The 24,361-nt window shown below is 34.7% G+C and overlaps 3 protein-coding genes across 5 annotated transcripts; 2 read left to right on the forward strand and 1 right to left on the reverse strand.

Annotated features, from left to right (window-relative positions):
• Positions 1 to 2,400: 2,400 nt before the first annotated feature.
• On the forward strand, positions 2,401 to 5,861 carry LOC18604714 (cyclic dof factor 3). Its single transcript, XM_088804381.1, is given in 2 exon segments — positions 2,401 to 3,122; positions 3,990 to 5,861. A coding segment is annotated over 1 exon segment (966 nt). The 5' UTR covers positions 2,401 to 3,122; positions 3,990 to 4,485; the 3' UTR covers positions 5,452 to 5,861.
• A 3,549-nt stretch (positions 5,862 to 9,410) lies between these two features.
• On the reverse strand, positions 9,411 to 15,344 carry LOC18604716 (HNH endonuclease). 3 transcript variants are annotated; one of them, XM_088804382.1, is made up of 4 exons: positions 14,907 to 15,341; positions 13,177 to 13,215; positions 9,746 to 9,830; positions 9,411 to 9,625 (listed from the first exon to the last, which is right to left on the reverse strand). In XM_088804382.1, the coding sequence occupies exons 1-4, from the start codon at positions 15,282 to 15,284 to the stop codon at positions 9,573 to 9,575; spliced, it is 555 nt and encodes a 184-aa protein (XP_088660508.1). In that variant the 5' UTR covers positions 15,285 to 15,341; the 3' UTR covers positions 9,411 to 9,572. The 3 variants fall into 3 exon arrangements, with proteins under 3 accessions (XP_088660508.1, XP_007037384.1, XP_017973545.1); XM_007037322.3 differs by having other exon boundaries at positions 9,411 to 9,655; positions 14,907 to 15,336; XM_018118056.2 differs by lacking the exons at positions 9,411 to 9,625; positions 9,746 to 9,830 and adding an exon at positions 9,928 to 11,071 and having other exon boundaries at positions 14,907 to 15,344.
• Positions 15,345 to 23,158: 7,814 nt separating this feature from the next.
• LOC148763716 (Calcium-binding EF-hand family protein) lies at positions 23,159 to 23,812 on the forward strand. Its single transcript, XM_088804607.1, has 2 exons — positions 23,159 to 23,339; positions 23,562 to 23,812. The coding sequence occupies exons 1-2, from the start codon at positions 23,159 to 23,161 to the stop codon at positions 23,810 to 23,812; spliced, it is 432 nt and encodes a 143-aa protein (XP_088660733.1).
• The last annotated feature ends 549 nt before the right edge of the window (positions 23,813 to 24,361 follow it).

Below are 24,361 nucleotides of genomic sequence, written 5' to 3' on the forward strand. Positions count from 1 at the left end.
ACCCTAGGTGAGGAATTTCAAGAGAAAAAGTGTGGAAAATCAAGGAAAACAAGTGAAAAAGGTAGGATTTTCAACTTAAGCTTGAAATCTATTTTCCTTAAGCATTTCTCCTTATTTTTCATGCTTAAATTACATGTTTTTATGATGAATTGTTGGCTGATCAAAATGAGTTAGGAGAGAGAAAGTTATTAGATTAATTTGATTTTAAGTTATGTTAGTGTTTTTAGTTAGTTTAGCATATTTAGAAACAAAACAATAAGGAAAGAATTTATTTTCTCCCACAACCATTAATGGCCGAATTTACCATGTATGAGTGAGGATGAGTTTGATTTTTATTCTAGGAGAATTGGTTAAGAAATGATGAATTATGAGCCTAGAAAAATAATGAGAATTTTCGGAGCAAAAATACGAATTTTTACCCATTAGGGGTATTTTCATAATTTGTTATCGAGACTGATAATTTGCATCACACTGAGGGACATTAAGTCAATTTGGGTGCAATTGAGATATAGAAACCGAAAAAAATTAATTTGGGATTAAATTGGACTCGTTAGTAATTTAATCGGGTGATAAGACGAATTAGGCCAATACCGAGTTTAGATAGTTACCAGTGCATTTTTGCATTCCATATTATGCATTAATAGTCTAAATTAGTTTAATTTCAATTTAGTACCAATGTAGTGAATTTCTCGATTTTGTACTGTGTCAAGGTGGTGAGTCCTCCGATAAAGGCAAGAAAATTGCATCCGAGGACCAGTAGACAAAGTGCATCGAAAGTCTGCATTCTAGACATTGTGAGTAAACTTACTGTCATTTTAATTATCTAGGGTGGTTTTTAGATGATTTCATTAATTTTATGGAAAAAGAAATTTAAAAAGGTAAATTTTCATAAGATATCTTGATAATTTGTAGCTTAGTAACTGAATTGTCCATTTTTTTGGAACCTTCATGCTATATCTTAATTTTAATATTTATGGCCTTCATTATATCCATAAAACCATACAACAAATATGATTGAGAGAGATAAATTAATCTGTTATAAAGAGTGAGGGGTGTTCTTAGAATCTTCACCGTAATTTACTTGTTTCTTTAAAAATTTCTCTACCTTTTCTTTTTATTTTTGGTTCTTGTTGAGATAGGATCGTATAGAAAATATTTGGTTTAGAAGGTTTGTTCAAATTTCTTAATAGGAAACCATATTAAATTTCAGGATTCTTTAGCAGAAAAGACCACTAAGACTGGACAAGAAGATGACACTCTCCCTTCAAATACAAAGGAGGCAACAAATCCTTCAACCTCGCCAAAGCCTAATGTAAACCCCAAAACTCCCTCTATCGATGAAGAAACCAAAAAAACAAAGACGGGCAAGACTGATAAAGAACAAAGTGATGCTACTAACTCACAAAAGAAGACACTTAAAAAGCTAGATAAAATACTTCCGTGCCCCCGTTGCAATAGCATGGATACAAAGTTCTGCTATTACAATAATTATAACATCAATCAACCCCATCATTTCTGCAAAGCCTGTCAAAGATACTGGACTACAAGTGGTACCATGAGGAATATGCCAGTGGGAGCCGGGCGTCGTAAGAATAAGAACTCTGCCTCACATTATCGTCACATCCCTATTTATGAGGCTCTGTGTCAAACCCTACTTTGTAAAATAATTATAATGTCATCCACATGCTCGATAGAATGTTTGTATATTTAGGAAGTTCGAGAAATTGTTAAAAGACGATATTGCCCAAAATGGTACCATTAAGTCGATTAAGCCTCGAACTAGTTCAAATAGGAATTTTAAGGTGAAATTAAGAGTTTCACAGTTCAGGGATGACTCAAAATGGTAATTAGAAGTTCGAGGATCAATTCGGAGTCAAACCGGAATTTTCACTATATAGGGGCAAAATTATAATTTTTCCACTCGCGGATAAAATTTGAGATTTTGAGAGAATTTAGATCACATTTGACAAATTGGAGAATGGTATGAGTATAAGGGATGAAAAATATGTCTATGGGCAATTTTTCAGTTTTTGGGGTAAAAATGTAATTTTTCACTTTACAGGGGTAAAAGTGTAATTTTTAAAAATTTACTCCACCAAAACTTTGGAAAAGTCTAGAAATTTCATGGAAGACATGGATAAGTGAAGAGGATTGAGTGGTAGAAAAAGAAAGTCAAAAAGATGGCTAGAAAAAAATAAAATAATAAAATATTCAAAAGGTAAATAAAATAATAATATTTTATTAAGCCTATTAAAAGGCTTGAAAATTTCAGAATTTTTCATTGGGATGGTCGGCCAAAACCAGCAGGAGAGAGAGAGAAATAAGAACAAACCCTAGAGTGAGAAAATTCAAAGAAAAAGTGTGATTTTTCAAGGAATCAAGTGTTTAAAGGTATGATTTTTCAAGCTTAGCTTAAGATTTATCATTTCCATGCATTTCCCATCATTTTTCATGGTTGAATCATGTGATTTGAGGATGAATTCAATTCTGAAAAAATGGGTTAGGAGAGAGAAACTTGTTAGATTAATTTGATTCTAAGTTATGTTAGTGTTTTAAGTTAGTTTAGCATATTTAGGAACAAAACAACAAGAAAAGAATTTATTTTCCTCCATTACCATTATTGGCTGAATTTTCTAGGGGAATATTGACTGCTGATCTTGATGTTTATTTGAGGAATTATGATGAATAATGATAGATTATGAGCCTAGAAAAATAATGGAAATTTTCGGAGCAAAAATACGAATTTTTACCCACTAGGGGTATTTTCGTAATTTGCTATCAAGATTGATAATTTGCACCACACTGAGGAACATTAAGTCAATTTGGGTGCAATTGAGGTATAGAAACTGAAAAAATTTAATTTGAGATTAAATTGGACGCGTTAGTAATTTAATCGGGTAATAGGCCGAATTAGGTCAGCACCACATTTAAGCAGTAGTCGGATAAGTTGCATGTCATATCATGCATATATACTAAGCCTGAATTGATTTTATAGTGGTCAAGCATTGATGTGGTGAATTATGTATTGTACATTGTGGATAGGTGGTGAGCAAATTACACTGGTAAAAGTATAGAAATTGTGTTTGAAGACTGAGATTAGGAGTACATCGACTCCTAGAACTGTGAGTGGACAACTTATCGTCTTAAATATCTAGAGTTATTATACTTGTTTGATGCTTTTATTGAATGGTGAGCTTAAATTATTAAATATTATGTTTTCTAATTAAAATGTTTTTTTTAATAAAAATGAGATTTATACTGATTTTGAAATCAAATATTGTTTTGGGAAAATTGAGTATATGGAGACTGTGTTGAAATTTATGATTTTATATGTTATTGAAATTGTGGCTTATGACACTATGGTAGCATGATGGCTAAATTTTTTGGGTTGGCATGAAATATATGAATAGTTTTGGATTGGTCTCGGTAGACTAGATTACATTTTATTTTCCATATTATGCTATTGAAATTTTTATGGGTCTGGTGGTATATTAAACGGTCACTGCAGTGGTGGGGGTTTCCGTAGACTGCCTATGAGAGGGGCACGGTAACTCAATTATATACTTACCTCCGGGGGGGAGATGTTGGGTGAAGTATCTCCCGAGGTATGATTTGAGTGCACCTCACGTTCGGACCATCACGTGAGAGTGAGACTCAGCCAACGCCAAGGAACGGCTGTGTGTTAGATGTGAAAACATGTTTATGGGTATGGGTCATTGAACAGCCTTGGCGGTCTCAGTGGGATACCTTGACGAAGGTACCCCTGAGAATGATTCTGGTAGGGGCCAAGTTTAAGAAATTCATAAGCCGGGAAATTTTGATGAAAAGAAATTGTTTGGTATATATTGAAATGAAATTTGTGTTATGAACATTATTGAGATATAGCGTTTTTATATTGTCTCCATCTACTTGGCTTTGGATGCTTTTGATGGTAATTGTTTACTCACTGGGATTATTTAATCTCACCCCTCTTCCTATCCATTTTTCAGGCTCAGGACAGTTTGTTGATAGTTGATTAAGACAAGAATTAATCTCGGAGTTGCATCATAGGAAGTAAGGGTTCGTAGCTCTACACTTTCTTGATTAGTTGGGGGGCTCACGTGTCACTGTAAACGAAATTTCATACTTTAATTATCTTTATTACTATACGAATAAATTTATTTTACTCTTACGCTACAAAAGTTATTTTAGGAAGACTTTGAAAATATTGTGTTTTAAGAAAATAGAATATTTTATTTAATATTTTTATTATATTCAAATAGCTATAATTTTACTTTAAACGAATGTTTTAGACTTCAAAATTTAATTTAAATCATGAAATATGTGTTTCCACTTACATATTACATTTTTACGGATTTCGAAATTTCAAAAAAAAATGACGAAAATGCCCCTGTGAGCTAGAAAATAATATTGTATTGTTTTGAGTTGGAAACAACTTATGATTTCTTGAAATGTGAGATTTAATAACTGTCGCTCACCGGGGAGATGTGGAAGTTGATGCTAAGCCTTGCGAGGTTTCGATCGGCATTCGGGGTAATGAGTGCTTATCGGGACGTCGCGGCGGTTGTCACGGGCCCGATAGGAGTTCCGGGTCGTGACACTCTGCAAGTAGCTCGAATTGATGCTCCAAATGGAGCACATCACCATGCATTGAAATGCAATGGCAGAGTCCTTAACTTTGGCATAGATGCACCTATTTGTGATTCCATGGCTTCTGTCTTAAATCTTGGGGAGAACAAGGTTATGAATGGTACTCGAAATGGATTTCATGGTCTTGAAGAAGATAAAATTTCAGTTCCATGCAGAGGGGAAAACGGTGATAATTGCTCAAGTGGATCTTCTATCACGATTTCAAACTCAATGGAGGAAGAAGGTAAAAGTTGCATTCAAGAAACAATGATGGGGAACATTAATGGCTTCCCTTCCCCAATTCCTTGTTTACCAAGTGTTCCTTGGCCTTATCCATGGAATTCTACAGTGCCTCTACCAGCCTTTTGTACATTCGGATTTCCTATGTCATTCTATCCTGCTGCAGCTTATTGGAACTGTGGTATTCCAAGCACTTGGAACATTCCTTGGTTGTCTCCTCAGTCTTCTTCTTTGAACCAGAAGACTCCAACTTCCAGGCCAAATTCTTCAACACTAAGGAAACATTCTAGGGAAGGGGACATAGCTAAACTAGATGATTCAGAAAAAGAAAAGCCATCCAAATAGAAGAATGGATCGATTTTGGTTCCAAAAACTTTAAGGATTGATGATCCAAGTGAGGCCGCAAAGAGTTCCATATGGGCGACACTTGGGATTAAGAATGAATCACTTAGTGGGGGAGGGCTTTTCAAGGCATTCCACCTAAAGAGTGATGAAAAGAATCATATAGCTGAAACATCTCCAGTATTGAGAGCAAATCCTGTAGCCTTGTCGAGGTCCCTTAACTTCCATGAGAGCTTTTGAACTGTTGACATGCTAGGTGCTTGATGTAGGCCAGAAAAAAAGAATTGAATCACTTACCAGCATCTTCTTGGGGATCAATTTGATCACAAGCCTTGCTAAAGACGAGTTAGAAAGCTAATTGAGATGAAGACAAATGAGGGGTAGGGAACAGAGAAGATGGTTTAATCATTTTCTCCTTGGCAAGATGAGAAAAGCTCAGGGAAACTAATTCTCTTCTTGTAACAATATAAACGTTAAACAGGTGCCTTTTGTTTTGCTTAGTTTGCTCAGTTTGTAATGCATGTACATATCTCTATATATGTAAAATACAGTGACAGAGTTGGAGAAAAATCTTTAGATGTACCAAAACCTAGGTGCACTGAACTAAATTCTCATACTGAAGCTGAAGAATGGATCCTTTTTTGTTTTTTTCCAGTTTTCCATTTTTTTGTTCTATACTTGAACTTTGACACTAGCAGTAATCAAGCTCTTTATTGGAGATTATTGAAAGGGGCATGTACCAAATGGAAGTAAGAGAAGGGAAAGATTTATAATAGACAGTAAAAGAGGGAAGCAAGGAAAAATGTATAAACGGAAGGATTTAGAAATAAGTTAATTCTGCTTAGATGGTGCCAAAAACTGAGGGAAGTGCTAGCAACCATGCAAGAAATAATCCTGAAAGGGGACGCTGGTGGGGCTATTATGGATATTGTTCCAAGCAAAAATTGAATTTCCTTTTAGGCACTCTCTTGTTCAAATAAGCTTGACTTCCTTTTTTCCCCTTCAAAGCAAGCTAAGTAACTTTTCTTTTCACACACCAGTGGACCCGAACCACTTGCACAAAAGGCAAAATGCTCAGATAAAGTTCCCTGATATTTTTCTCACATTCTCTGTTATCTTCCATTTTCTTTTCAAAATCCTCTTTTTATGGTTGGTGCAGTATCAATGATAAATAGAAACCAACATCAAGTCTTTGGGTTATATCATTCCCTGAATCTTAAAGTTTTGCAGAATGCTTTATGCTCGCAGTGAGTAGCCAAATCATGCATTAAGCCGATTCCCAATGAGATGGGTCAATTTAAGATTACAAAAGTCTTGAAAATATCAGAAGAAGATCAGTGATCGTTGTTAATACACAGATTGATTCCTTTAACCGGTTTAACAAGGGACAAAGCAGGGGATCGCCATTTTCAACAAATAAGAATAATTTGTGCCCACCTTGAAAATGATTCCATCTAATTTTCTTCAGGCGGCACTTAATGAATACATCAAAATCTGAGCAGTATGTGTTCCTGGTCCCTCACCAGGAAAAAACATTTAGATATTCTGTTGCAACCAGCAAATTCAGGCCACATCTTGCGTAGTAGATGAGTTGTTATGGGACCCAATTGAACACTACGCCATGAATCCTTTTGGCATTCTCTGCTGCTTTTGCTTTCTTTCCTTTTTGTTTTTTTCTTTTTTTAAAAAAGCAATTGCCCATTTCTTCTCATCCATATGCCCTCCTATAAGTTTCTGTTGGAACATAAAGTTAATGGCACTACTTTATTCAAAGTGTGCTAATGTTAATGTAATGTGGATCTTCAGTTCCTTGCCATTTTGGTTTGAATATCCTGAATCAATTTACGGAATTCCTATTGACTTTTCTTAAATTAAAGTTAAAATCGTAACCAGATTGCCTGATTGTAAGTTTGCAACCCTCCATTATCTGGCCAAGTTGTGAAACATCACAATGCCGTTAAGTGTCCGAAATCTCACTCATAACTCGTACCTAAAATGGGGCTGCTGCCACAGTTATTTCATGAAATGAAAGGAACAAGGAATCGTTTTAGTTAGGATGAAGAGTTCTAAGCAGCAAGGTAATGCTTCAAGTTCACTAGTTTGAATGCCTTATGTAGAGTAAATTCAAGGTTACTTTCTTTACTCGGGCACAAAAGAAGCAAGCTTGTGGACCTAAACCAACGTGGTGAAAGCCCTCGACTAACAGAAATCCTATCATATTAAGCGATCAAGATGCCTGCCTGCCATCAAAATTGTGGCCTCTACTTTGATACTCGAAGGAAATTCTAATTTCCAGAAGAGAAACTTGGTAGGTCTAGTTAATATGGAAAAAGACTCACCACTTAAACAATAGGTCTAAAGTGGAACTTTTCTAGCAAGCTGCTGGATTCATAAAAAAAACCAGCCAAAACTGACATGGTCAAAGCCCTTTGACTTCACACATTTTAAACTTTGTTCCCTCAGAAGGTCTTCCTGCTCCCTTGGTGGCTGAAAATGGATCCAATCAATATGGAAGTAGAATTAGATCTGTTTGGCACATTAGATTAATGAGTTGAATTTGACTTTTAACGAGTAAATTTCCACTTCCTTTATGTTAAGCTAATCTTTACCTAGCATAGGTGCAGTTTGGCATGAACATAGAACCAATTACTTGGTGTTGACTTTAAGCTGTTAAAGTAAAACCTGATTAATCGGGACTCAAGAGTCAACCTCCCACTACAACTTATCTCTTAATCTAGTGCCTTTTATTGTTGTTTAAACTTTAAAGTGGAGATGTAAAAGGCACTTTTTTTTGTTTCCCCAAAGGCATTGTCTCATCAGAAACTAGTAATCTCAGCCGTCCAACACAAGGCAAAGTCGTCTAATGAGAACCCAAACTTCCAAAAACCATATCAAAAACGACCCCTCGATTTGATTTGGAGTTGAAACTTGGAAAGGCTAGAAAAAAAAGAAAAACAAACCCTACCTCATTGGTCAATCAAAAAGCCATTGCGCATTTGGGGTGCAATAGAGTCAAAAAGCAACCTTTTTTCCTAATAATAATTGGAAATAGAAACTTAGGGTACTTTCAACCAAGAAAATGCACACTCAATTTTTTCCCATAACTAAGGGTTTTGCTTTGTGGGACGCGTGTGTGGCATTGAATAGAGGCTCCATTAAGGGTCTCTTTTGGTAACATTGGCCTCAAAAAACAATTGGTAAAGAGGAAAGTGTGGATGTGAAGCTGCCCTTTCCAACAAAAAGAAAAACAGTTGTTGCTTTCTTAGTTCTTTTCCTTATGACAGTGGGCAGTGGGGACTGAGGGAAAGCACAGTACTTTTGAGAAATGGACTTACTATTATTTTTTCTATTTTAAGCCTAGATTTTATGTCACGTTTAAGGCCATCATGTTGCTTGGGCCGCCCTCCAAGTCTTGGGTTTTATTTTTCATTTCCTTGGGAAGCAAATTTGACCCTTATTCCACTCACGAATTTTACTAATGCCAATATTGCAAACAGTCAAGCTACCAAAAGATTAATATAATCCATCTTCTAAAATAATGGGTACGCGGATGTTATATTCACATTAGCTGATTTGAGGCTCTCAAGTCTCTATTTTCAAATCCACGCTATTTTATTAGTCCACAACAAAATATTCTAAAAGAAATTGCTACGGCTGGAGGGCTTAAATACCAAAAACACATCCCATTGACACTTTGGGATGATAACTTGAAGGGTTGAAAATTCTCAATCAAAAAACCACACGTCAATATTTTAAATGAAACATTAAATCTTTTTAATTTTTTAATATTTTGAGTCAAATAATAATATTTATTAAACATATATTCTTAGGTTTAGAATGAGTTTTTTTTTTTGTTCTCTAGAAAATATATTACTGTCTCTCAAAGATGTAAAACATTTCACATTATCAATCGAGATTTTTTCACTTTATCCATAAAATGTTTTACATTTAAAATAAATTTTTCGTTTTCCAAATAAATATAAATTCTAAAAGTATTTTTCAAAAACTCTTTTTCGTCAAAACAAATGAACTCTACTTCGGCTGGATTGTTATAAAAAAAATTGAGATCATGGGTGAAATTTATCCTTATAATATACTAGTACTAGTCAACTAGTGCTAATATATATATATATATATATATATATATATATATATATATATATATATATACATACATATATACATATAATAAAACGAACTTCAGTACGAAGAAATTAGACCTTTTCTTCAACTTCTGATCATTACATAATATTAAGAAAAAGTTCTTTTAGGATTTCATCTTTGACCTTAGGCATCAATTCAATAATATAACTATCTATCCTGAAATCAACACTACGACCAGTGCCTACAGCAAGCATTGATTATTGAATTCTACACCCCGCTGGGTCCTCTGTATGACGCACATTGCCATAGGCTGAAAGTTCAATAAGATCCATGTCACGCCCTAAAGTTCAATGAAACAATTGAAAGTCTCCAATTAGCAAATCCAGTCTCCAATTGAAAACCATTTATCCTGCAAAACTATTGGCATTACCTGAAACCCGGCAATAAGAACTTCTCTGGATAAGATCAGCTCTAGACAACTCAGTCCGATTTCCCTTTGATCGATTAACGGTTGCCTAAAGTAATAGAGACAAAATCCCAAACATCAGTTTCCAAATTCTTAGGTAATTGTACATTAAGAAACTTGGAAGAAAAAAATTCAGAGTGATTCCAAACTATTCAATCATCAAATGGTATTGATCTTAATTATTTTTTTTTTTCCAAAGAAACAATCCATTGCAATACACCTTAATGCAACCAGCATTCTAATACAGGTTTCCCTACATCATCTAATTCCAGAAATGAGGCTTAGATCCTTAGAAATGCGGATCGAAGAAGACTTAACCACAAAAGATTCAACAGCCAAATACGCACTAGCATGTTTTGCATATACAGCTGTCTCTTCCAAGAACTATCATTGTATAAATGGCTTGGAAACTAGAAATCATGTTTAAGGCATGTTCTCTCGCCACATTGATTTGGAAATGCATTCAGTCAAAATGTTCATACACACTGTGCTTGTGGAATACAATTTGCCACTTGGAGGGCCAAACTGATCTGCAATGTGAGGAATCAGACAGCATTCATCATGTCTAAAACAATCCACAAGATAACACTTCTCAAGTTATACAGTTAAACCCTCTGTTTTAGGTCAAACAAAAATCAAGAAATGATCAACCACGTCAGACATCTTTCAAGCAACCTCAATGCAAACCCGCAGAAACTATGCGGGCGTTTGGTGCCCTATCAGTCCTACATTCCAATAAAATGTGATTGCAGGGAAAGTAATTGCTAGAAAGATAACATCACAATGTTTGGTATATGTGAAAAAGTGCATATTAAAATTTTGAAAAGATAACATTTTCAGTATTTGATTTACAAACACTTTACTAAAAATGTGTTAATTTTCAAAATTACCTTTGTGTATGAAAATATTAAGTTTAATACACTTACATGTTTTTTTATGTAAATTTTTAAGTTCTTAAATTTTATACCCTAAACCAATATATAATAACATGACAAGAATAACACAACATTTAAATATTAATTATTTAAATTTTAAAACATGCAAAGTTACTGAATGTATATTTTATTCTACTAAATTCCTATACAATTTTGCCCCTTAAAAAAGCTAAAAAAAGTTTTTTTGAACAATTAATCTTCTGATTGGACTTTTTCTTCCTTGTAAGAAAACGCATTACACTCTTTCTTCTTTCTGTTAAGCTTCTTCTTCCTCCTCTTCAGCCTTCTCTTCTTGGCAATTTCAAGTGCCTGTATCAGGCTCTCCAGGCAAGCCTTTGGATCTCCTCTCACTCTGCTATGGATCAAATGCTCAGAAACATTAGTTGGAATCATGTTTACTTCCCCCAACAACTCTCCAATCTTTTCAAACAAAGTATGTGAGTCAAGATCCAAACGATTCTTTACCAACACCCTCAACCCTCCAAAGGTGCAATAGGATAATTCAATGTGCATATCCATTTTTCCTTTTCGAATCAAAGTTATAACTAGTTTGTCAACATGATTGATTGTAAATACAATGATCCTTTCTTCCCCACAAGCAAACCAAATTCTATTAACAAAGTTCAAAACCCTGATAATGTACCCTTACTTTTACTTCTATGGATTTCCTCTTCATCTTCTTCATCAAAAATGTTGGTGAGATTTGACCTAAGAAGAGGCAGCAACAAATGGAGTGGCTTGATACATCAATAGCAACACGGGGGAAAGGGGCATAGTAACTATCCCAAGCAATTAGGAAAGTTACTTTCCCTCCTGTTACAATGGGAATGACATTCCCATTGGCTAAGTTGCCTTACCAAACATGGGAATGTCATTCCTACTTGTTATATTCCTGGGATTGTGGTGTTGAATCCTGATACCAAACACCACCTAAACTCAATGAAAATGTTAAATTTTTTCAAAAAAATGGAAGCAAGTACCTGTGGAGCATCCTAAAGAAGGCACATTAAGGGAAAAGGGGTGTAATATTGCATTTTTAACTCTCAGATCTTTTTAGAATTAGTAGGTAGTTGTGTTTGTATTAGAAAAGGAAGACTTGTGTTCAAGCCTCCTTGGAGAGTTGGACAAAAGCCTAAAATACAACACCACTTGGAATTGCCATCATAAGGAGAGCCACATACAACAATTTTTGGGCAATTGCCTTGATTTGAAAAAATTTTGGATTATTTTTATTTGTATCCCCGTTGATAAATAATTGTCTTCAATAATTTAAAAGATTGAACCCACTAATATAAAGAGGTTGTTATCACATCTTAGATAGAGAAAATATTGACCCACTAAACATTGGTATCACTTTTTCATGGTACATAAAGGATGACAACTAAGCCTTGGGCTATACAATAGAAGGTAACTGTCTCAATCCTATAATCCATACACTTCCCAAGGTTTAAACCTAAGATCTCTAAATTGGAAACCCCGAACTGATATCCCATTGGAGGCCTGGAATCAATTTTTAAATAAAGAACAGATTGACCTTCCTAGCAACCCTATATTCCAACTGCTTTAAAGAACAATAGAATTTTTTTTTGTTCCCACTAACTAATACTTTTGGGTTCACCACTGATTGCTATCAGGCCAAAAAATGGCAATTTCAACTGTGCTATGACGACTCATGCCATGTAAACTTGATTGAGGTAGGTTTCCTAAGGTAGGGGCAGGAAAGATATATTTTCAAAAACAATTTTATATAGTTATACTTTTGGTTTCACCACTGATTGCTATCAGGCCAAAAAATGGCAACTTCAACTGTGCTATGGCTACTCATGCCATGCAAATTGATTGAGGTAGCTTTCTAGAGGTAGGTGCAGGAATGATATATTTTCAAAAACATTTTTCTCTATATTTAGTTCAAAATACCTGATCATCATTGCACCAGTTTATGAAGATAATTTTTTTCCAGGGGGATTTATACAGGCTTTACTATGGCAAGCAAAACCAGGGCAGGCTAGACGTAAGCCAATGGGTCTTTGGCACCCAGTTAAAGGAAGGTAAAATAGTAGTCCCAAGATGTAGAGGTAGAATCCAAAAGACTCTTTGGCCTCAAATTATAATTTTCATGTGATTCATGTCAATGAAGCATATTTGAGAGGCAAGAAGCTCCTTTCCCGTTAATCCAGAGAATGAGTATAAACCAGAGCTCTTTTAATACATACGTTATAACATTTTGAACAACCCTGAGTAGACAGAATTTAGCTGAAGCAACGAGTCTGCTAAACTAAAATATCATACTTAACAATTTTAACCTTGATACTTGATGCACATTCTTGTCATGCAAAATTAAAAAAGATTTCTATTGTGGCCAGTTGCATAAAATTTTGAAAACAGACTCACATTAAGAATCAAGGGAAAATAAAAAAGATAAATGAAAATTTAATATGCCACAAGGGGCAAACCTCATACCTGTAAGACCTGACAGTTTTCCAGTGTGCTTTTTCCTCCCTGAAATTCATGAAAAGAATTTGAATCAACAATCAAGCAGCAGATCCAGCACAAAAAATATGAGGGATTTCATGCATATTACAAGAACTTTGAAGACTTGAAACATAAGGAATTCAATAGAGGCAGGAAATTCAGGACAATCTTTGAGACTTTACTGTTTGAAAGAGAAAACGACAATTTATTAAGTATGCATATATTGAACTTTAGCCAAGCAAAGAATAGAAATGAAGTTCATGATACAAAAGGAGGCTATATATATGGCACAAAAAAGTTACAATTACTGTAAAAATGAAAGCAGCAAAAAGATCTCAATGTAGTGGGTTCTCTAGCGAATAGCGGCACATCACATTCAGTCTAGGTTTATGTTGAAATTATTTGGCTTCAAACACAACTTTGTCAATAGCTGGAAGGCGTCCTTTAATATTTGAATGGGATCACAGAATCATGTATTCAAACCTTTTGGGCATATGGCCTAACAACTTGAGATTAGCCTCAATTTCCACTAGGGCTCAGAAGGTCCTCTGTATCTTTTTGTATGTGTCAATTTAGAATTTGAAAATTATAAATTGAATGAATCTGCCAGCTCAAGCAGGAAAATTTTCTCTATGCTAGCTCAGACAGACATTTCACATGCTACTATCCTCAAGTCTCATCAACTACCATGGCTTCTGCCACATTATTACCAACTTTTGATCTTCACTTAAATATGAGAAGCCTCATCTCTAATTGCTATTAAAAAAAAAAAATGAGAAGCCTCTACACCAAGTTTGCACTTTTCCTTTTAAAATTTTATATTTTTGCAACTCATCAGCCAAATTCCTTCTACCAACTGATTCTCAACCCAAAAGAAACTGAATTCTTTTGCCTCCTGTACTGCGATGATTGCAGTACAAGCTTCAAGTTTTGCATCAGGAAGAGCAATTCAGAATACAATACTCAGCCCCCAAAAGAAATTTTTCTCTAGTTCTATAAAGAAATACCATTCAAAAATGGAAAAAAGGTGGCAAGTGCTCAATTAGAATTTTATACTCACTCCCAGCAATAGAATAGTGATGGAATTCTTTGCTTCTGAGTAATCGCATATGCCATTGTAATCCTATCAGGGCTATATTTTCACATAAGAAATGCAGCAAAAGATCAACATTAATCTTCGATCTCTCTTCCTCTCTTCGCTGCTTAATATTTATTTTTCACTAGAGAAGATCAAGAAACCATTTTTTGAAATATATTCCACTTTATTGTAAGGTGCATGACCTAAAATCAGCCTACAAATAACATTCTGCGGAGTATTATTGAACAATTAGTAAAGAATCGAATTTTTTGGGGAAAAATAAGTTGTCTGAGAAGTTCAAACAATGCAATTAAAATACAGGCATAATACAAATTAAGGGTCCTCGAAGTTTCAAAGCTAATGCAAAATAGAATTGTCCATCATTATTAGGATTAGAAAAAAAAATAACCAGATTTACTAAAGTTACAGCAATTCACTCAACAAAATCCCCAGAAAAAAACCAAATAAACAATACCCACAAAACAAATTTTCGAAAATAATGACACAAACATGATCAAAAACCATAAACCATATCTGAAGAAATGACCCCAAAAAAGCCAATTCATAAAACTCCAACAACAACCAGGAAAAGAAAAACACAACTTTTCATAAGATAAAAATTTGGGAAAGAAAAAACCACCTTGGAGTAAGGGATAATATGGTCATAGTCATGGCACAAGCAACCAGGACAACCAACAAGCTTCCTGAAAACAATGTTACCAACAGTGTCTCGCCTCCAGCGATCTGGGTCTCGTCCCTTGACCTTCTCCGCCTTTTCCCAACATTGTTGCTTGACGCTGTAAGGAAAGCTCCTGGGGTTAGAGTTTACATCTTGTGAAATTTGGAGATCTTCAAAGAGACTAGTAATTGTGGAGCTTCGTTCTCGATCAGTCACCGGTTCACCGTCCACCAAAGAGGCTGACGGTGGAGTCAGTTTTGATGAGCGTGAACGAGGTGGAGAAGAAGGGCGGGAGCTTGTTCGTCTCTTGCTCTTGGAGTCTTTGCCATGCATTATCATTTTTCTGATTTTCTGGTTGTGGATTTGGTTGGTCTTCTTCGTGGTTAATTTCGGGTATTATATGTTGGCCAAATATCATTTGCCACGCAAACAATTTCAATTTCTTAAATTAAATTTAGGTATAATATTTTAAAAAATTAAATTATTTAAATATATTTTGACCACCGGATAAAAGGCCCGTGGTTCGAATGCACAGGACCTCCCTTAAAAAACTGGCACGGTCGGTCCCAAGGTAAGGTCCCGAGCAAGCAGATTATTGTACTTCCGAATCTACTGGATGAGAATAATCCTAGCATCTGAAACACCATAGATACAGTGGATTCTGAGATGTCCAATGATTTGGTTGGTGATCCAGTAAAGTTAGCATCATTTGGAGCGGAGAACGAAGATGGCTTGTAAATCCTCTGTGATTGACCTTTTATTTAATTGTTAACGGATGGAATTAAAGCTGTTGGTTTGGAATTGTCAAGGTGCGGGAGATAAGAGGGTTTATTAGATTAATTAAAGATTATTGACAACACTACCAATTCTCTATCTTAGTTTTAATGGAGCTCAGAATTAGCGGTGTTCATGTTAATAGAGTTATAGGGTCACTTGGGTTCGATAGATCATATAGAGTGGATGCAAATGATTTCTCGAGAGGAATTCGCCTTTTTGGAAGGAAGATCTTCGGATATCTATGCTTCGGCATCACGTTCAGTGTATACACCTCTTGGTAGACTTTTCAGTGGGAAACAAGTGGGTATTGATGGTTCCATATGGTCATCCAAACCAAAGGATCAGAAAGAGTTTACGGGAGGAACTCATATTTTTGCAAACTCTATCACAAAACCGTGGATGTTGGTAGGAGTGTGCAAATATCAGTTCGGTCGATTTTCGATTCCCTTTTTTTTTAAAATTGATCAAAAAATTAAGACATTCTAACTGATCAAACTGCATGTGACTAAAATCGATCCAATCGATTTTAAGAGGCTTCGGTTTAGTCAGTTGTGATTTGATTTTTATAGGTTTAGTAGACTTTAATTTGGGCTTGGGCTGTGAAGGTTCCATGGAGTTGACTTGGGCTATGACAGTTGACTTGGATTGTGAAAGATCCATGGGGTTGACTTAGGTTGTGAAGAATCTATGGGTTAATAATGGTCTTGTTAATTATGATTAAGGATCCATGAGCTAATAATGATTTAACAATCCATGGGTAGCAAATAGTCAAACACAATGACATTAATTTGTTCAAGGACGGAAGGGCTAATAATGGTCTTGCTAAATCTTTTCATGCTCTTATTTTTTCATGAGTACTAGAGTAATTCAAGAATGGAGTATTGTCACTTTCTAAAACAAGGCAAATCAAATTTTAAAACAATGATACTTTTTTGGTATATAGATCACAAAGATTTCTACTTTTGATATAGTTAAATAATTTGGTCTTTTTTTTGTTTGACATGGGCCTTTTTTATATAATTTCTTACAAAGAGTTATTTTAGGTCATCTTTTTGACCTATTTATTTATTTTTCAAATGATTAATAATATTAACCTTCATGCAATAAATAAACATTAGTTTCAAAAGTTCTATAATTAAATATGATCACAAAGAAATTAACATTAATCTTCATACAATAAATGAACAAAGAAGAGTTCCACAACTTAAAGCTTAATGACATAGATTACTAAATTTCAAAATATGGATCTCCAAGGCTACAACTTCAATTTTTAATGATTTTGCAAAACATGCTCCTAAAAAAGTTAAAAGCAAATATATAATTAGTGTAAATTTTTGTGGTAAGATAACCTACATGAATTATAAATAACATATAAATTTTGCATAATACCTAATGATAACATTACCTGAAAATGTTAGTCTGATTCAGGCTTAGACTCATTTATTGTCTCCAACGCAATAGTAGTCAACTTTAAAAAATAAAATAACAAATATGGTAAATTAATTTTTGACAAATCAAATAAATTAAATTATAAATAAAATAGTTATCAAAATCAAGTTTATCAAGCTCATCCAAATCATCTTCAATCAAATCCGGATCACCACGTGCCAATCCGTGTAACCAATCTTGAGTACAAATAAGTGCTTGCACGACCTTAGGAGTCAAAGAACTCCTATATGCATCAAGCACACGTTCACCGGTACTAAAAGCATATTCCGAAGCAATTGTTGATACGGGAACAGCCAAAACATCATGAGCAATAGCGACAACTACAGGAAACCTAAATTGATTAAGTTTCCACCACATGAGAACATCAAACTTATCATCATCGAAACCCCCATCATCCACAAGCTCAGATAAATATTTCTCCAATTCCGTTTTTAGTTCTTTTGATCTAGTGTTTAACTGGTGCGTCTTGAACCTATCCAATCTTTTTTTAGTACGTTTTGTGTCCTTGCCAATCAAAGTCGAAGCAACACTATCACTACAACCACCACTAGTGCCTTGACCCATAGACATTGGACACTTTTGACCACTTTCACCAACATCATGAGTTGAAGGTTATAACATATTTCTATAACAACAAAACAACTCATCCATTGTTTGTGTCACCAAAGAAAACATCCTTGAAGCTTGAGTAGGAGGATACATGTCTAGCAAAGTGAATTCAACTTAAGAAAGCTTTTTCCTCGGATCAAGTATAGCAACAATAAATAACACCAAATTCATTTTGTCCGCATTCCCCCAATACTTGTCAAATTTCTCTTTCATCTTAATTGCCATAGACTGTAAATCAACATCATCACCATTTTGCCATTCAATCCAAGTAGTATACACATCAGAAATGGAATCCAAAAAAGAATTAGTAGTAATGTACGATGTACCTAAAACACTCAAGGTCAAATCATAAAATTCTCTCAAGAAACTAGAAATCCTCATAACATTTACCCAATCTCTATCATCGGGCACCCCATCTCCCAACCTTATGAGCTCAGGTATGTAGCTATTATCACATAATTCAAATGATGTAAAAGCCCTCTGAAATTTCAAAGCTGTATCCAACATAAAAAAGTATAATTTCATCTAGTGCTCACATCCAAACACAATAAACACTTGCTTTCAACTCCCACACTAGTAGCACATTCCTTAAACTTGACTAATCTAGTAGGGGATTGTCTAATATATCTCACTGTCCCTCTAACACGAGTAATTGAGGTATTCATATCCTTTAATCCATCAAAGACCACAGGATTAACAATATGAGCAATGCATCTCACATGAAAAAATCTACCCCCTAAAATACTAGTTCTAGTAACATTAATTTTTTCTTCAAATGTCTTACTGCAACATCATTTGAACTAGCATTATCAACAGTGATAGAAAAAATCTTTTGGATCCCCTAATCCCCCAAACATTTACTAATTGCCTTACTAATGGCCTTACCTTTATGACTAGTGATCGGACAAAAATTCAAAATTCTTTTTTGCAACTTCCAATCATTATCAATAAAATGGGTAATTAGACAAATATAATTAATTCTTTGTATCGAAATCCATGTGTTAGTGGTGAGACACATTTTACCAGGACATGATCTTAACAATCTTCTCATTCGAGTTTTTCCATCAATATAAACCTTATAGCAATCCCTAGTAACAGTCCATCACGACGGTATACGAAATCTAGGACATGCTTTGTTTATGTGTTTCCTATATCCTTCGTGACGGTTGCCCGGTTGCAACCGACTGCTGCCCAATCCTAGATGTTGGCAGAGATTTTAACTCTTTTTTATTTTCCCATGAAAAAGCTAGAAGCTCAAATAGAGGTAGTCAACCATGTCTTATTTATCAAAAATTTGTAAATGAGTTTCTGTTAATTGATCTTGGGTTCAAATGTCATGACCCGGAGCTCCCATCGAGCCCGTGACAACCGCCGCGACGTCCCGATAGGCACTCATTACCCCGAATACCGATAGAAACCCCGCAAGGCTTAGCATCAGCTTCTGCATCTCCCTAGTGAGCGACAGTTATTAAATCTCACATTTCAAAAAAAAGCATAAGTCATTTCCAAATCAAAACAATAAAATATTACTTTCTGGCTCACAGGGGTATTTTCGTCATTTTTCTTCGAAAATATCGAAACTCGCCAAAAACATGGTGTAAAAGCTAAATATATTCATACATATTTTAAATTAAATAACTGAAGAATAAAATTTCTTTTACAGTGACACGTGGGCCCCCAACTGACTAAGAAAATGTAGGGTTACGAACCCTTACTTTCTAAGATGCAACTCCGAGATTAATTCTCGTCTTAATCATCTATCAACAAATTGTCTTGAGCCTAAAAAATGGATAGGAAGAAGGGGTGAGATTATAAAATCCCAGTGAGTAGACAGACATCATCAAAATAATCTAAAGCCGAGTAATAGGAGACAATTAAAATAATTCATCTTAACCCATATAAATAATTGGATTTCATCCAATTACTCAACATGGCTTGTGCACTTTTCAAAAACTTGGCCCTTGCCAAAAATCCATTCTCGGGGATACCCCGTGAAGGCATCTTACCGAGACCGCCAAGGCTATTTATTGTCACACACACAAACACATTTCACCTCTGACAACACAGCCGTCCTTCGGTGTTGACTGAGTCCCAGTTTCACGTGGTGGCTAGCGTGAAATGTACTCAAATCCTACCTCGGGAGTTATCCTACGCGCCTCTCCAATCAAGGTAAGCTCAATAATTGAGAACCGTGCCCCTCTAATTAGGTTGGCCCACGGAACCCCCGTCACTGTAGTACCCACTTTATAATCCACCAACCAATAAAATCATAATAGTATGACATGGCTCACTTAACACACAGTTCACATATTCTTAAAATCATAAAAATAACCAGTCATACCCACATTTATCATAAGCCATTTAATGTAAAATCATGGATAAACAACATAATCATAGTATAGGTCTCCAATTACTCTATTTTTTAAATCATTATTAAATTTACAAAAATTTTATAAAATTATTTTATAAAATCTCATTTTCCCATAAAACACAATAATTTTCCAATTAAACCATTTTTCCATAAAATCACACAATTAAATAAATCTACTCTAGATAATTAAGACGATAGTATGTTTACTCACTGTTCTAGGAGTCGATATACTCCTATTTTCAGTCCGCAAGTACAGTCATTTACCCGTATCTAATGGCTCACCACCTAGCCATAATCCATGGCACATATTTCAATTAAATTGTGTCTAACAGTCATAAGCTATTTCAGGCTCGATATATATGCATGATATGAAATGAAAAATGCACAGGTAGCCATCTAGGCCCGGTATTGACCTAAGTCCATTTTTCATCCAATAAATTGGCCAATGCGTCCAATTTCACTTCAACTTTCTCCATTTCTTTTCCAATCCCTCAATTCACCAAGCACAACTAATTAACACACAATTAGGCAAATTTATCTTCACTTTTCTTCTTGGAACTTTCGGCCATTGAAGGTTCATGGGGAAAATGGATTCTTTTCGTGTTGTTTTGTTTCTAAACATGTTTAACTAACTCTAAACACTAACATAACTCAAAATCAAACAATTCCAACATCTTTCTCTCTCCATACCCATTTTGACCAGCCATAATTTCATCATGAAAACATATAATTTAACCATGGAAATTAAGGAAAAATGCATGGGTAAGGTAAATCACTAGCAAAATCGAAGAAATTTTACCTTTGCTTGATCAAATCCTTGAATTCCAACACTTTCTCTTTGATTTTTCCCACCTAGGGTTTGTTCTTCCTTGGTTTCTCTTCTCTTCTGGTTTGGCTGATCACTATGGGAGAAATGGGCTGATTTTTTGCCTTTTTATAAAGAAATAATAAAATAATAAAAACATGACACATGGCATTTCCTTATTGGCTCAAATTTTAAATATTTGACTTTTAATTCTTTAATTCTCCACCACACATTTCTCATGTTTATCCATTTCCATGATGAATAAAATCCCTTGGTCTTGACAAGTGTCGGGGGTGAAAATTTACCGATTTGCCCCCGGGGTGGCAAAATTACCATTTCACCCTTATACTCCAAATTATACCGGAATTAAAATTTTTCACTTCTAAACTTCAAATCATACTCCAATACTTAAATCATACTCCAATAAGTCAAATGGACCAAAAAAAATCTTTTCTAAAAATTTTCATTTTGTCCCCAAGTGGCAAATGACCATTTTACCCATAGATAGTGAAAATTCTGATTTGACTCCAAATTGATCCTCGAACTCCGAATTACCATTTTGAGTCATCCATGAACTGTGAAACTCTTAATTTCACCTTAAAATTCCTATTTGAACTAGTTCGAGGCTTAATCGACTCAATGGTACCATTAGGGGCAATATCATCTTTTAACGATTCCTCGAACTTTCTAAATCTGCAAACATTCTATTGAACATGTAAATGACGTCGTAATTATTTTATAGAACAAGGTTTGACATCAAAGGTCCGAAATTAACTTAAAGAAGAGGACTAGTATCTAAAAGAATCGACAGAGCAGTATGTAATAAGAAGTGGAGGTTAATGTTCCGTGATGATGTTGTGAATCACATGCCAAGGATTAACTTCGACCATAGGCCATTGTTAATTTCTGTATATGATGGGTAATCTAAGTAGTGAATTTTTTATTTTTGATTTCAGGCAGCTAGGCTGACACATGTAGATTTTGATGATTTTTTAAAACAATCTTAGAACAATTTCATTAATATTCAAACTGCTTTAAGGCAACTCTCTGAAAAGATTCGACAGTGGAATAAAAATGCATTTGGTAATATATTCTACAAGAAGAAGAGACTATTGGCAAAGTTAAGACGTGTGTAAAAAGTAGAGGTTTAGCCTAATAGACACTTACGAGACTTGGAATATAGATTGAAAGTGGAATATGAGACAATGCTACAACAAGAAGAAGTCTTTTGGATGCAAAATCCAAAGTTGATTAGTTGAAATTAAGAGACCGTAATACTCGATATTTCCACCTTAAAGTAACTCAGAGGAGGAATAAGTTAAAAATAGTACACTTTCGAAACCCAATTAGAGGATGGAAGGATGATCAGAATAGGTTACGAGCACAAACAATCGTTTTCGTTCAATAATTGTATTCTAAAAAGAAGGAAATACTTCCTACATGCTCAATAAGTGGTGAATTTCCAATCTTGCCTAATGCAACTTATGAGCAAATGAGTCGACCTGTGGAGAAAACTAAAGTACATGTAACTTATTTGAAATGAAGCCCTTCAAGGCATCAGAGATTGATGGATATCCAACCTTATTCTTTTAGTCAAAATGGGATGTGATGGGGTAAAAATTCGTTGATTATATTCAAAATGTTTTCAATGGTGCAGAGATTGGGGATAAGCTGTGTAGTTCGTTAATAGTTTTAATTCCAAAAATCAACTCTTTAGAATACATTTCCCAATTTCGACCAACAAGTCTTTTGCCAGTTGTGTTCAAAGTCTCAATGATGGTCATTACTAATAGACTAGAACCATATATGACATTTTTGGTGCAAAAAACACAAGCAAACTTTATTCTAGGAAGATTGCTAACGGATACTATAATTGTGGTGCAGGAAGTAATGTACTCATTCAAGATAAATCAAGGTAAGGTGAGATGGATGATGATTAAAATTGACCTTGAGAAGGCTTACGATCGGCGTAGATAGGAGTTATTTATGATACCCTTGGTGAAGCTCGAATCCTAAGTAAAATTATTAACATCTTAATACGAAGTTGGAAATGCTGTAATTCTCACTCATTGTGGAATGGAATTAAATTAGATAAATTCTTTCCTAGTAGGGGAGTGAGACAAGGTGACCACCTTTTCTTCTCCTTTAATAATAAAGCAAGTTTGGTCTAGTGGTTGTTACACTTTCGGTGGATTTCCTTCAATGCCGCTCAATGGTACAACCAAAAGGAAAACAGAGAATTCATCATCGACTGATCTGATTCCGTTTTGTGGAATCATCTTATCTCTTGTCATCTTTAACTTGGTAATTATACTGCATGATTTCTATTCAGGTTTTCATTGCATTGTAAGTATATTCAAATCTTTTCTACGCATCATTTCTTGTATTTGAAATGTTTTAGTTGCGACAGTAAGTCCAATTGAGAACTGTTAAACCTGTAGAAGTATTCTAGCAGAGACTAAACTACCAAAAGATGAAACAAAGACCAAGGTCGACAAAACAGATGACAATGATCAAAATCTCTCTTTATTAAGAGTGAAAAGGGTGATATAGGGAACTTTATGCAACTTAGAAAGCTGTGAAATTCAAGAGAATCTAAGAATAGATAAAATTGTGGGCCTATTCAAGGAAGAGGAACCAAGTCCAAAGAAAGTTAAAGAAGCTTTTGATGTATTTGATGAGAACAAGGATGGGTTCATAGATGCCAAAGAGTTAAGGAATGTGCTAATTTCGTTAGGTTTTCTAGAACCTTCAGAAGAGGAGTGTAGAAGAATGATCAAAGCCTTTAATGATGATTTAAATGGACAGATAGGTTTAAGTGAATTGACAAAAGTTTTGGAGAGAAGCTTCTGCTGAAGTAATTGCCTCTTTTGTCTTTATAAGTGGTTTGTACACCGTCGTACGATTTACAAAAGTTGATGGACACCCCTAACCCTAGGCATTCCATGAGAATTATCCATTCAAGAGTAACCTTAATAAGGGTTAGATAAGTTGATCAGTTCCTTCATTAGACTTGGGCATAAATGTTAATAAAGGTCAACAATTGAGTGTTTTTACCCATTTAGACTTAGGCATTTAGCCTACCTTGCTTTTTTTACTTTTTCTTTCTTTCTTTCTTGATTTGTTTTTTTTTCTACTTTGTTACTTACTAAGCTCGTGGGCTTGACTAAATTTAAGTCTGGTCTTGAACATAATTTTTAGATTCGGATTCGACTTGAGAATATTATTATATTAATAAATAATATTAATTTTAATGCTAAATTGTATTTAAAAATATTCAAATAAGATTATTTTAACTCAACCTTGGACTGTTAACATGTAATCAAGCTTAGTCTAGGTCAATCTATGAGCACTTTAAAATTTTGAGTAAAATCAAAAAAACTTTCTCAAAATACTTCAAAATGC

This window comes from Theobroma cacao, chromosome 3, assembly GCF_053813885.1.
Source record: "Theobroma cacao isolate CCN51 chromosome 3, ASM5381388v1, whole genome shotgun sequence".
In the NCBI taxonomy this organism is placed as follows: Eukaryota; Viridiplantae; Streptophyta; class Magnoliopsida; order Malvales; family Malvaceae; genus Theobroma; species Theobroma cacao.

Bases quoted from the DNA above. Each gene is read 5' to 3' on its own strand.
- LOC148763716 (XM_088804607.1), top strand. From the start codon at position 23,159: ATGCCGCTCAATGGTACAACCAAAAGGAAAACAGAGAATTCATCATCG. The intron at 23,340-23,561 runs GTATTTGAAATG...ATCTAAGAATAG, and splicing joins TTTTCTACGCATCATTTCTT to ATAAAATTGTGGGCCTATTC.
- LOC18604716 (XM_007037322.3), bottom strand. From the start codon at position 15,284: ATGATAATGCATGGCAAAGACTCCAAGAGCAAGAGACGAACAAGCTCC. The intron at 13,216-14,906 runs GTGGTTTTTTCT...CATGAATTTCAG, and splicing joins ATATTATCCCTTACTCCAAG to GGAGGAAAAAGCACACTGGA. The intron at 9,656-9,745 runs GTAATGCCAATA...ATTGAACTTTAG, and splicing joins TTCTTATTGCCGGGTTTCAG to GGCGTGACATGGATCTTATT.